A 13354-nucleotide genomic window follows, 5' to 3' on the forward strand; every position below is an offset into this window, starting at 1 on the left:
AGTTTATATCTCACAGTTATGAGTTATATCTTGCAATTATGACTTATATACTTTTGATATACTTTATAAATTTGGACTTTTGAAATAAAGTCAGAATTGTGAGATATAAACTTTATATATACACTTTATATATTCAGACTTTTGTTCTCACAATTCTGACTTTTTCCCCTACAATTCTGACTTTATTTCTCAGAATTGCAAGAACAAAAGTCGCAAATGTGAGATAAAAAGTTGCAATTACCTTTTTTTATTTATTTTTTATTCCGTGGTGGAAATGGGCTTCCATATTTGATTCTATTTTAGACAGTTTCCAGGTAATTATAGAATCAATCAAATGCAATGGAATTGAATAATCCATCTGGTTCTAGGGACAAGTATTGTTTTGATGCCAGTGTACTTTACCTTGGTTACAAAACGGCTCTCACTGAGGAGATAAACAAAATAGCAAATAAAAACCCACACATCCTCAGCAACATCCATTTAACCTAAATATAGCCCAATTTGTCTTGTAAATGCTTTTTCAAAGAGCTTCCAAGAGGTGTAGGCCTAAGTGAACAAAGCCAAAAATAAAAAACAGATTGTCAAGAGTGTCTGCCAGGCCAACTTTGGCCATTGTCTACATGAAATTGTCTTCCTTGAAGAAAATGAAAGTAAAATATAGGAAGGGATGGATAGCTTGTCATGTATTTGTTACTTCAAAACATCAGCCATTAATATGGCAGCCATTTAGAAAATAAAATTTATGTCAGCTTTACCAGCAGAGCCATGTATATCGCAAAAAAAAAACATTTCTATGGACTTCACCAAGAAGTTCAGCCAACATGAAATAAAAGAACACAATAAAATAAATTTATTGGACTTAAAGATTCCCCAAGTGGTCACATAAAAAAAAAAAAAAAAACGTCAGCATCCAAATGCTAGCAGAAGAAGCTCTTGTCTATTTCAGAGCCTGAGAGGACAAAGGAAGATGAATAGACAAACCAGATGGGTCTGGTCTGAGAAAGACTCCAACAGATGCAAAAGGTGAATGAGGATGCAATGAAGAGAAAACTCCAATGCTGAAAATCTCTGTTATGAGGTTGACCACTTTTCATCGACAAAGGCTTATTATTCCAAATGCTTTAATGAGGTTTGGACATTTAAGACTGAGAATTATGTGACATTTCAGATTAAGAAAAAATAAATGTTTGGTACACTGCAGTGCTAACAAACTTATGCAAAGTATGTCATGTAAGAACATCATCATTTCAATTAAAGGGGTAATCCACCACTGGCAAGATGGGACTTTAATAAAAGCAGCAGAAGCATTTTATTTAATTGGTGCTACACAACTAGAGAAAACAGAGAATGGCTAAAAAGGTAAGAAAACTTCAACATCAACACCCATAATGCACTGGGCTCGATCAGACTAGCAGATCTCTGAGCAGGGATGCAAAAATTCAGAAGTACTATTTGTAGTTTTCACAAAAGCCCTGGAGCTGCCAAAAGTCCACCGTACGACACATTTTATATAATTTGGCAGACTTTTGCTGAAAAATAAAGGGGATCTTGGTGCAAGTCACATGGAAAAACAATACACACTGTTCATTTATCCTACCAACATTCTAACAATACAAATCTGGTTAAAAATTGGCGAACTTGCCCTTTAAGATTAACTGCTTACAGTTAAATCTATTCTAATGAGGCCTGGTGCTTGCCCTTCAAAACACTTCAATGACTTATGGGGGAATCCTTTGAGTGGCATGTTTGAATTATACATTGACAGATATTTACATTTTTATTTTTTTTGGTGCAGGTCAAGAAGAGTTGAGACTATAATATGCATAATTTCCATCAATTCCTGGTCCTAAGTTACTAATTTGTCATTTATTTGAAGGTGTTTTATAAACTTTCTATATAAAACAGCACCCCTAGAGCAGCTTTAAGGAATAGTTCACCCAAAAATAAAAAATGAATCGCAAAAGAATGTTAAAATGCTACACTCTTACAATTAATTCTAAATAATAACTATTAAATTATTTTTTAAAATTAATTATACATTTATAAAGTATTTATTTAAGTGTAATTTATCTTATAGCATATAAAGTAAATAATATATATTTAACGGAAAGATATGTGTAATTAAGTTGGCTTGTGAAAGCCAACTTACTGAAATGCTATTTAAACTTCTTATTAGGGCCTAGCAACCACCCCGGGTACCCTAGCAACCGCATAGCATATTTCTGGTCCGGCTTTTCTCAAGCCAACTTAAAGTTTGTCTTGACGAACTTTTTTATCTAGTTTTACAGTAATATTGCTCAAGTCAACATTTTTCATTTATTTTAAGGGTTAGGGTTAAATCACATGCTTCTTGTTAATTATGTTGTTAGCAATGCACTGTTATGTGCTTAATGCAACGTTATACCTTGTTATTTCTGCTGTAATTCACAAATATTATTTGCGAATGTGCATATTTTAACTCAGCGCATGAAAACCTCACACAAAATGTTACATTTTGTTGTTTGAACTGCTTTTATGTTGATTTTTAGAGCTTGGCATCCTCTTGTTACTAGAAAGCAGCATCAACATTCTGCTAAATCTCTCTTTTTTTGTTTCACATTATATATAGCAGGGGTCACCAGACTCGGTCCTGGAGGGCCAGTGTCCTGCAGAGTTTAGCTCCAAACCTAATTAAACACACCTGAACCAGCTAATCAAGGTCTTATGGTGTGTTCAAGTCATGTCGGGTACATCGTATTTATGAGTTGAACGCACATGAACGCCACCACAAAGTTGTTATTACGAGTGGGAAACTTTCTTTAAACCCAGGCTTTTCTTTAAACCCAGAGTTTCCCAGTTGGGGGCGTGTCAGTGAGAAAACGTGTCAGATGCAATGGACGCAGCCAAATACTATAGATATGCAGTGTCTGTGTTGATGGCAAATTTGTTCAAATTAATAAATTGATTATTTTTTTGTAATGTACAATAAAACTGTTACATATACAAAATATTATATTATTGTATAATTACCACAGAATATAGAATGATTTAGTTTACATCACCTTCATAAATTGAATAAAAACAGTAATAAGCAAAAACACAATGATGCACATTCTTTATTCATCATTTTGTAGATGTAGAGTTAAAAAAATATTGAATTTTATATAGAAAAGTTAAATCGCCATCTTGTTCCGACCAAAGTGACTTGAAAGCACCTGACGTCGTAATTACGACTAGTCAGGTGCTTGTAAATATGAACGTCCCAGGAGGACTTGAACACAGCATAACTAGGTATACTTGAAACTTCCAGGCAGGTGTGTTGAGGCAAGTTGTAGCTAAACTTTGCAGGACACTGGCCCTCCAGGATCAAGTCTGGTGACCCCTGATATATAGGGTCACACAGGTTTAAAACGACATAGGGGTAAGTCGGGACAGTGGGTAAATGAGGACAAATGAGTGAACTATGGCTTTAAATGTCTTTTTGAATGGAATTAACCTATACAACCTTTAAGATACCAGTCTAGATCTTCAACCACTAAGCTGACCAATATTCTTTAGGTTTTACTGCACAGAAAAGGGTTTTATGAGATCTGTAGTGTAATCACTTTATCAGGTGTACCTGCCTTTATGAGCACGTCACTTCACTGATAAGATAACCACACACATTAAGCTGTTTCCATGTAAACATTCCCAAACAGTAGAAGACAAAGTTTTTAACTGGATAATGCTCTGTTATAAAAAAAAGCACAACGATTCAGAAGCTGTAGAGTCCTTAAACATGTTCTCCTCAATGTCCAGGTTTAATTTTGTGTAAGACAGTGAACACTTATGGTGTTAGGTGTTGGTATAATTTACTTTAAGGGGTCCTAGACGGCTGCCTACCTTTGCCTTTAGCGTTGAGTCCACCCATGCAGATCACCATTCGTGACCAGGATAGGAGCCAGATTGCTCCATGTTCTCTTTTGCTTTGAGGGAGTGGTATGAATAAAAGCAAACAAACTAATCTGAACTCACTTTTCTCCTGTCTGTTGGGCTGACTGTTTCTCTTGTGCTATCATTACCATTACACAGAATAATTACATCAGCTGCAGCCACTTCCAGACATTGATCTGTAACTCGAATCAATCCTCTGGAGACACAAGGGGATGAAATGGTGATCTATGGTGGTGTGTGAGGGGAAAACCCTGACTTTCAGGCACCATAGGAGTGTTCCAGTCTGTAGAATGGTGGGACAGTTCCTGGTATAGCTGCATCTCTTCCTGCAAGCACATCTTTTTAAGTGCTCTGATGAGATAGTGGGCAAAAAAAAAAGGCCATGGGATGCTGCATGTGAGAAACGGGAATATGAAGATGTGCGGCGTATGTGTAACGAGTTTCTAATTAAAGACTCGGCGATGTAAGCCCTCGAGGGACGACGACTCCTTCCGTCTGAGAGCCTCAATAAATTTGCGAGAATCGACGGCGAATGTTTGGAGACGCTCAAGACCAGGTGTCCTCGAGGAGTTTTCTCAAGTCTCGGAGACATCAGAAGGGAGTCTGACCACTCAAACTTCCCACGCTTGAGCGTATTAAAGGACGATTCGCTTTAAAGGATAGCCTCTCTCTCTCGTTTTGCGAGCCTCGCGTGGGGTTATATAGACATCGGAAGCTCGAGACTCAATAAAACACACCGCGCGCTCAATCGCCACAAGCTGTGTCGATTGAGGGAAAGAAACGCAGCAACAGCAGAGTCCTCAGGTAGGTTTACTAGAGGCATTTATGACTTATGGTGATTCTTTTTTGAACATTTTTTTTATCACATCACTCCTAAATTGCTAAGCTTTTTTATTTTCTTCATACACAAAGTAAATTAGCAGCCTGCCCTAATCAATGCGCGACTATGGGATGCTGCTTGGTAGTTTAGTTGTGTAGTTTAACCAGTTAATTGATCCACACTACGAGTCAAAGTTTGGACATACACAACTGAATTTATATTTCCCATCCAGGTTTAAAAGTTAATTGCACATATGTGTCTCTTTCATAGTTTAAAGGTGTGGTAATTTATGTCGAATGTCTTGTTTATTTCTCAATACAACTCCCAAAAAGACATAAACATGTAAACATAGTAAAAATGTGGACTGTAAAATCCATGTGCATCTCAGATTATTTGGTCTCGGAAGAATTTAAGAAATTATTGAGTTCATAATTGAGACTTTTAGATGTGGGCACAGTTAATTGAACTCTGTAACAGAGGCACGTGTGAGCTTGGGGTTTCTTTCTCTTTCTGTCTTTTTCATGTGCTCTTCATGTAGTGTTATTGCTGTCGAGGAGAAATAGACTTGTGGACTAATATAAAAAGTGCCTACATATCAGTAAAGCTAACGTTTGATTGATTTATTTTTAAATGAATGAGTTGGACCACGTTAGTGAAGGAAAATCAGCCAACAAGTGCTCTGCATACATGCGAAATCATTCAGTGGTGTTTAAAAGCACCACATCTCTTAATGAAGAAAATGTGTGGAGAGATTGTTTGAATAGTTTTGAAGACTTATTAGCCTAGAGTAGGTGTGTCCATGCTGACTGGTAGGGAAAGCGTTAATTGCCCTTCTTTTTTTATTTAAGAAATCGTAAAAGCCTCCAAAGTTTATTTTTAACATAAAGTGGACTTTTGCATCTTATAAACCCTGTCACTTCTTCAGCAGACTGCGTGATCCAGGACTTGGGCAGTGCGGGACTTGCGCGCACTCTGGTTGCGGGAGCGATGCGCGCGTTGCGGGCTCCGGTTCTAGTAATGGGGCTCGTCATGTTAATCTGCACTACTGCACAAAGCGACGCCAGCGTGAACAAGGTCGAGAAAACGTTCAGACGGATAATAGACATCATGAGACTGGTGGAAAACAGCGCCGGCGACGCAAGCGCGCAAAAGAAAGAGAGCGCGTTTAAGGACACTCATCATCTCAAAACGGAAACCGGGGAAACTATTTTAAGTAAGTATGGCATTTGATGCACAGATGTAAATGTACCAATGTTAATGCAATGGATAGTAAAATGATAAGTAAAAAAAGTTAATCCAAAATGTCACTTTCTGGTTGTGAAACGTTAGTGGAACATGTCCATTTTCCTACTGAGAAACTGACTTCATACATGACCTTGGAACCAGATGATTAAAAGTCATTGTAAAAATTATTTATACACGTGAAGTTAGTTCAGAGAAAAGCTCATTTGATGCAATGAGTGTGTGCCTTCTTTTTCCCTGACCTATATTTAAGAGGGATGTGACTTACCCACTAGGGCACCAGCCAAAGTCTTAACTCTCGAAGCATTAGGTGAAATAGTTTTGCATTGCACCTGTTGTGGGCCGAGTCAGACATGTGGTATCGGTGGACAGCGATTCCCAGCTAGGTCAAGTAATCTCTGGCCTAGATAAGATTTTATGATATAAGAGAGAAGCAGAAACAGATGTACTCAAAAAAGTGCTGTGTGTTCAATGAATAGTTATAATACTGAATACTAAGAATAAGTGATCACAATGTGTACAGAAAGCTTGTTTTGGGGTCTAAACTGCTTAGTCAGAGCACGTTCATTGCTGGTGATTTGTCTGTGCTTCAGAATCATCCCTCTTGAAGGATCAGTGGATATCCAGGGTTTGACCTTTGAGTGTTTCTTTCCTTTCGCAGAAATCTTTCCCAGAGACATCCCAGAGAAAAAAAAGGTTATCGGGATCTTAACAGGTGAGAGACTTTAGAGTTTTCAGTGACCTCGAAACAAAAATGGTGTTTGAGAATTTTAACCTGGCTGTTTTTCTTTCACCAGGTCGTCTTTATTTCAGTCAAAAATGCAGGAAGCACGCCTACAGGCTTTATCATAACACCAGAGACTGCACCAGCCCTGCATGTGAGTACAGTCAAGCATTCCCATCTCTTCAGACCCCACAAACAGGTCACATCTCTGCCCACATGCACCACGACCCTCTACAAACTGTCTTTATATTCATGACAGTCTCATGTCGGCTAGGTGCCCCTGATTTACCCCTGCACATGGAGTTTTAACACAGAAACAGTATAGGCTACAAATTCAGGACTCATCCAGCTGATTATCCAACTCATCCAAGCTTTACTCCTGTCCTCAGACTACAAAAGATGCGCACGACTTCTGACGCGCCTTGCGGAGAGTCCGAGATGTCAAGAGGGTTAACTTTACCAGGTAAGCGACTTTTTAATATTTTTTTGTCTCTGTGAATGAAGGTAATTCAACAAGAAATTGGAGAAGAGAGGGAGAATGCAGGATTCCCATGGCCCTGGAAGTCATTAAAATTGAAAGAATTGAAAAATTAATGGAAAAGCCTAAATTTCTAAATCATAAAAACATCACATTTTATATACATTTATTTTTACTTTATATATACAGTTGTGGTCAAAAGTTTACTTTTTTTACTTACACATTTTTACACATTACAGAATCTGCAAAATGTCAATTATTAGATTAATAATTATATATATAAATGGCATGGATTTTAAAAGCATTGATTTATATAAATAAAAATACATTAAAATTCATGTATATTATATAAACTGTATGAGATTTAAAAAGCACATATCGTGTGTGTGAAATATGTATGTATATATATATATATATATATATATATATATAGATTCTAGATTGAACTAGAACATTTGTTTTATATCTATATACGTGTGTGTGTGTGTATTTATTTATTTATTTACTTACATTAATTTGCCAGAAATTGTGGGAACACTGGATATGACACCGATTCAAAGCACAGAAAGATATTAAATATGTAGGTAAATTACGAAAGCAAAACAAAACTGATTTATTCTGCAGATTCAGAGAGGACACATGAACTTAAACGTTTTATGACAGAGAACACATTCCAGGATTAGATAACTTATCCAAGCTATTACAAATGTGATTTAAGCAAATCTTAAGGCAATGCTTTACATTTCAGCACTTTTTTTTTCTTCCTAAGACCACTTCGGAGGGAGTACATGTAACAAACCCTGTTTCCCAATTTTTCACAGATGGAAAAATTTCAGATGCATCCAGGTGCACACATGTATACGAACACAGCCAAGTCTGAAACAGCACTAAACTTCACTTCCTTTATCAAGCAGGTTGAAGCCAAACCAGAGTGACCCAGAAAAAAAACAGCAGTCAACGTGCCTTTGGACAAGAGAAGAGAATTTAAACCAACATGCAACATTCCACATCATCAGCACATCGCGTCCAGAACACTGCTCTGCCTCTCCGGAGAATAGATGTGGGAAAGAATTGATAGAGCAGTAAACGGACACAGTATAATGGGATGCACTTGCCCAAGGATGGTCTGCTGGACTCAGCATGGAAACAATGTTAAAACACAGGATGACAGCGAAAGAAAACAGAAAACGCATCTGGCGCATTGGGTTCTGAACCTGTCTGCCAAAAAATAAAACCATTTTCCATCGTTTCATCACGAAAAAAGGGATTGCCATGGTTTTGCGTTTTATTCTCATCAGATATCGAGACTCGTAACAGTCAAGTGCTGATGTTTCATTTGACATGCCTCGATGGGGTTACAATTCAGAGCCGTGACCACAAATTGTGTTAGTTCACTGCAACAAGAGAGAGATTTGCTTTTCTCTGTGCTAGAACTGAAAACCAGTTAACTGCATGAATGTTTCCTTTCGCTTCTGTTTGCCAGCAAACAGGTAGATTTTTGCAGTAAGTCCGTGAAAAGCTTTTCGGTTTTGTGTGAGACTGTGAGTGTATGACTGTGGAATATATTCAGTATATTTTGATATGTAAATGTTGTACAAATGAGACTTTAAAAGAAATCTGTATAACAAACATATAAGCGTTTGACGTACGATGGGATGTGTATATTTAAAAGAAAATATATTTAAATAAATTATGATTGTTTAAACACTGTGGTCTTTAATGTTTTAAAAATAGACCAAAAAAAATGAAAGGTTAATCTTCTGTAGCATAAAACATATAGTTTAACAGCTTATCTTGGCATCAGAAAATACATTTTTAAGGGAGTTCAAGATCTCTTATCACTCATGGTGGATGCTTTGGATGCTTCAGAGATATTGAATTTTTTGTCTGTAACCACACTGAAGATAATTTCTGTTGATAAATATCTTAGCGACGAGGAAAATTCTCCAGAGGGTTCCCGAAAAGATGAAGAGAATGAACGGGAGAGGAAAGGACTGGAGGAGAAAGGAAAAGTAATCAAAACAACTGGCACAACCACAGTCATAGTCAAAGAAATGAGGGGAAAAGCCATAAATATGTACTCAAATTTTGCTAAAAATTAGAGGAAAGGCAAAAGTGATTTCAGCATTTTCAGCCGGTTTATTTTGGTGAATTTACTCTCTTCAGAGAGTATGGTCAACAAAAGAAGTTTACAGCTGCTCAAACAAGCATCCTATGACATTTCATTACAATTAAAGACAAAGTGCTTCTCTATACGCTGCTATTGTTTGGTTTGTGTGTTCTGCTTATGAAGACACTTATTTCAAATGGATATTTACATTCGAGCATCTCGTGATGAGGCGTTGCAGGTTTCAGGGGATGGTCGCGGTGTGTGTGTGTGTTATGAATGCTGCTCCAGGAAGGCTTTGCAGCACCTCACACACTGTTCATATACCGTCTCAAAGTCTTTATCACTCCCCTGCAAGTGAAAACAAACAGGAGCCATTAAAATGTAACTGTAAACAGAAATTATGTGGCCAAGCATAGCAGCAAGAGACACAGGTGAACTTAAGAATGACCAAAAGACAGTAGAGCTGAAATGATTTGATAATCGATTAAAGGGGTCATATGATGCGATTTCAAGTTTTCCTTTCTGCAGATTTAGCCCTAATTCACAACTAAATCAATTAATTTGCTGTCTTAACTTTTCTTTAAAATATTTATGCACATTATTGAACCAAAACAATAAATTTTTTGCCTAATTTGTGCTAAAGCAATACCAATGAACTACAGCTGTCAGATTATATTAATATTGGCAGTAGAGCTGCAAGCAGATTAAATTCTATACTATTCTGTCTAAATAAAACAGCAACACTAAAAACTAAATGTTTTAAATAGATTTTTAGAATCATAATCAATGTACAGTGAAAGAAAGTCAGCCAAGCATTTACTTTTAAACAGTTTTCACTCAGAAATTGCTAGTAAATTTCACATGTAATTAAAGGGAAATTGCACGAAACACATTGAATTAAAGGGGTCATATGATGCGATTTCAAGTTTTCCTTTGTCTTTGGAGTGTTACAAGCTGTTCGTGCAAAGATAAGATCCGTAAAGTTGCAAAGATTAAAACCTCAAACCCAAAGAGATATTCTTTATAAAAGTTAAGACTGGTCCACGCCCTCCTAAAACGCCTCATTCAAACACGCCCCCACAAAGTTACTGTGTTGGAAGATTTGCATAACACCGCCCAAATGTTTACACAAGGGCTGTCCAAACTCGGTCTTGGAGCGCCGGTGTCCTGCAGAGTTTAGCTCCAACCCTAATTAAACACACCTGAACCAGCTAATCAAGCTCTTACTAGGCATAGAAACTTCCAATCAGGTGTGTTGAGGCAAGTTGGAGCTAAACTCTGCAGGACACCGGCCCTCCAGGACCGAGTGTGGACAGCCCTGGTTTACACAAAGGCGGCGTAACTTTTATTCTCACTGTAGTGTTGTTGCCGTCATGGAGATGCGGTGTGTTTCCATATATGGTAAGGAGCATAACATTCCGTCACACGCTTGAGGTATTCGGCCAATCACAACGCAATGGATAGCTGGCCAATCAGAGCACACCGCGCTTTTCAGAACGATTAGCTTTGTAAAAATAGATACATTTGTATAGACTGCAATAATAATATTAATAAAGATCACACAAAAAATTTAATAAAGGTTTCACACCAGTGTTATTTTAATATTATTTATATACTAATATAGTATTTATTCTTATTCTGAATTGGCTTTTATTATAATTTTCATTTTAGTTAAATTTTTATATGCTTATTTCAGTTATTTGCCAAGACAACATTTCTCATTTTTGTGTTTTTAAGTTTACATTTGTCATCTTATATTTATATTTTTATTTTATTTCAGCTTTATTTCAGTCACCAAAAATGATGTTTAATAGTTTCACTTTTGTTAATAAAATTTAACCATCAGGTTCTTCTATAAGCTCAGTTTGAGAAGTTGCTGTGCTAAATTGCCATGGATCTCATCTTTGGACACACAATGTACCACCTCCATCAAAAGAAACTGCAGTCAAAGGACCACACTTCCTCTCACACTTGAATCTTGAGGGACTAAACAGGAAATCTCAGCTATCTGAAGAGTGATCATCACCACAAGAGCATTTGGCTGACGAACTGTCTGGTTTCCTATTCTGCGATGGCAGAAAGGCCTACCTACTTCAGCCAGCTGGTTTTCTGCCATGAAGAAACACTAGAGAGGAAACATCCAACTTTACACCTTCCACGATTATCTTCAACAATCTCAATGTGGCTGTGGCCCACATGTGCTGGAAGCCTTCAGCCTAGGGAAACATCTTCACAATGTGTCTTTAATCAGTCCTTAAGACACCCTCTCACATAAAAGCGAGTTTTCTGATCTTCACAGATGTGTCTTGGAGAGCTGGTGGTGTGAGTGGGATGACCTGACACTGTCTGGAGGAGGAATGCTAATGATCTCAGTTGGGGTGACCAGTCAGGTTCTTTCCAGTTTCTATTTCTCAACACACTCACCCGGACCCTCCCTCTCATAATCGACACTGCTCCCTTCCAAACATCAGTTTTGTGGTTTTACAAGCTGGCTAAATCAACCGCTCTGTCATAATTGAGTGTTTGTGACACTAAGCACCTCTGTTTAAAACTCTAAATAATACTCTTACATTGGCTTCACATTAACAGATATCGAAAGACCACAACGCACACACAGTTTCATCCAGAGCTTTTGACCTAATTGTTATAGGGTGCAATTTTGGCATCATTTACTGCCCTTCGTGTTCCAAACCCTCCATGAAACACAAAAGGAGATGTACTGAATAACGTGGACACTATTTTCCATGCAATAACAACAGAAGGAGGGCTAAAGCTAGGGCTGGGTGATACGGCAAGTCAACTAGTCAACTTAAAATTGTAACTACATCATTCTATTTATTAACCATCTGGTTAAAGAAGGTTCTTTTCACGTGAAGTGGACAACATGGTGTTAACGTAAAACAAATTACTTAAATATCTCTGCAGAAATGATGCATGAAATATGAAGGCAAATAATGTACAAGCTCGTCTTCAACATATCCTGTATGTTAAGAAATAATATAAATAAGAAAAATGCTAAATATTACTTACAAAAAGACATTCTGTTTTAGAGGTCAAATCAAAAAGGCAAGAAATTTTAACACCAGTAGACTATTATTAACAATAAATATAAATTATAAAACATAAATATATAATATAAATTTAAAACAAAGAAGATAACAGCATCTTTCAGCCTGTCACCATCATGTAAATATTAAATATTAAATGTAGTTCTTTACAGGTTTTTGCATTCCACTGTACTGCTTTTCCATTGTTTATTTTATGTAAATATGCACTTGACAGACCTTGACGTCTTGCACATGAAATGGCATTCTAAAAACGTGGCGCTCGAGTGAAAAGAAGTTCAATTCGCATCTCATGACCTTGTGTCCCCATTCCACTGCCTGCGGGGTTTTAATGCAAAAACGTATTTTGTGAAATCTGAGACTTTGTTTCATATCAAAAGTAATAAAGCACAACATTTATTGCGATTTATTGGATGGGAGGTGCCCTATACAATGTTCCGTTCATTAACTGAAAACAGGCTAGACTAATGGATTCTTGGTATTTAAAGGGGTCATATGATGCAATTTCAAATTTTCCTTTCTCTTTGGAGTGTTACAAGCTGTTCGTGCATAGATAAATCCCTAAAGTTGCAAAAACTAAAGTAAAAAGACAATATAAGTCATTATAATCAGTAATTATTATGTCCCCACTGGATGCAACAAATGCCTCGTTTATAATGGGTTTTATTGGTTTTGTCTCGTCGCGGCACAAGGCATCACAGTATGGTAAGGGGCGTAACATTTCCGTCACACGCTTGAGGTATTCTGCCAATCACAAAACACCGCCCAAATGTTCACGCAAAGAAAGAAGGTGTAACTATTATTCTCGCTGTATTGTTGTTGTTGCCGCCGCCACCGCCATTTCGTGGAGACGCTGTGTGTTTCGTTGTGAAAGCGAAACTACTTTGTTTGGCCTTTCAAGAGAGGACACAACTAGAAATTAGTGGTTAAGTTGTATTTACAACACTGTTCCAGAACAGTTCAACCCAAATATTCAGATGTGTGCAGCACATTTTATGGAGGA

At 37.2% G+C, this 13354-nt stretch overlaps 1 protein-coding gene and 1 long non-coding RNA gene across 5 annotated transcripts in view; one reads left to right on the plus strand and one right to left on the minus strand.

Annotated features, from left to right (window-relative positions):
• Positions 1-4136: 4136 nt before the first annotated feature.
• On the plus strand, positions 4137-8867 carry LOC107715014 (uncharacterized). Of its 2 annotated transcripts, none has more exons than XR_001637052.1 (6): positions 4137-4716; positions 5658-5945; positions 6636-6689; positions 6772-6852; positions 7088-7161; positions 8088-8867. It is a non-coding gene; the product is annotated as an uncharacterized LOC107715014 (long non-coding RNA). The 2 variants fall into 2 exon arrangements; XR_001637053.1 differs by having other exon boundaries at positions 5661-5945.
• A 203-nt stretch (positions 8868-9070) lies between these two features.
• The window catches only part of LOC107715013 (low molecular weight phosphotyrosine protein phosphatase-like), a 17725-nt gene continuing 13441 nt past the window's right edge, over positions 9071-13354 (minus strand). For 2 of the 3 annotated variants that reach the window (XM_016521037.1, XM_016521036.1), the window contains exon 6: positions 9280-9634. In XM_016521037.1, the coding sequence (XP_016376523.1) occupies positions 9557-9634 (78 nt within the window). In that variant the 3' untranslated portion in view covers positions 9280-9556. Of the gene's footprint in view, positions 9171-9279; positions 9635-13354 lie in introns of those variants that run through there. The other variant, XR_001637051.1, reaches the window with a different exon arrangement.

Source organism: Sinocyclocheilus rhinocerous, unplaced genomic scaffold, assembly GCF_001515625.1.
Source record: "Sinocyclocheilus rhinocerous isolate Xijiao unplaced genomic scaffold, SAMN03320098_v1.1 scaffold28, whole genome shotgun sequence".
Classification (NCBI taxonomy): Eukaryota; Metazoa; Chordata; class Actinopteri; order Cypriniformes; family Cyprinidae; genus Sinocyclocheilus; species Sinocyclocheilus rhinocerous.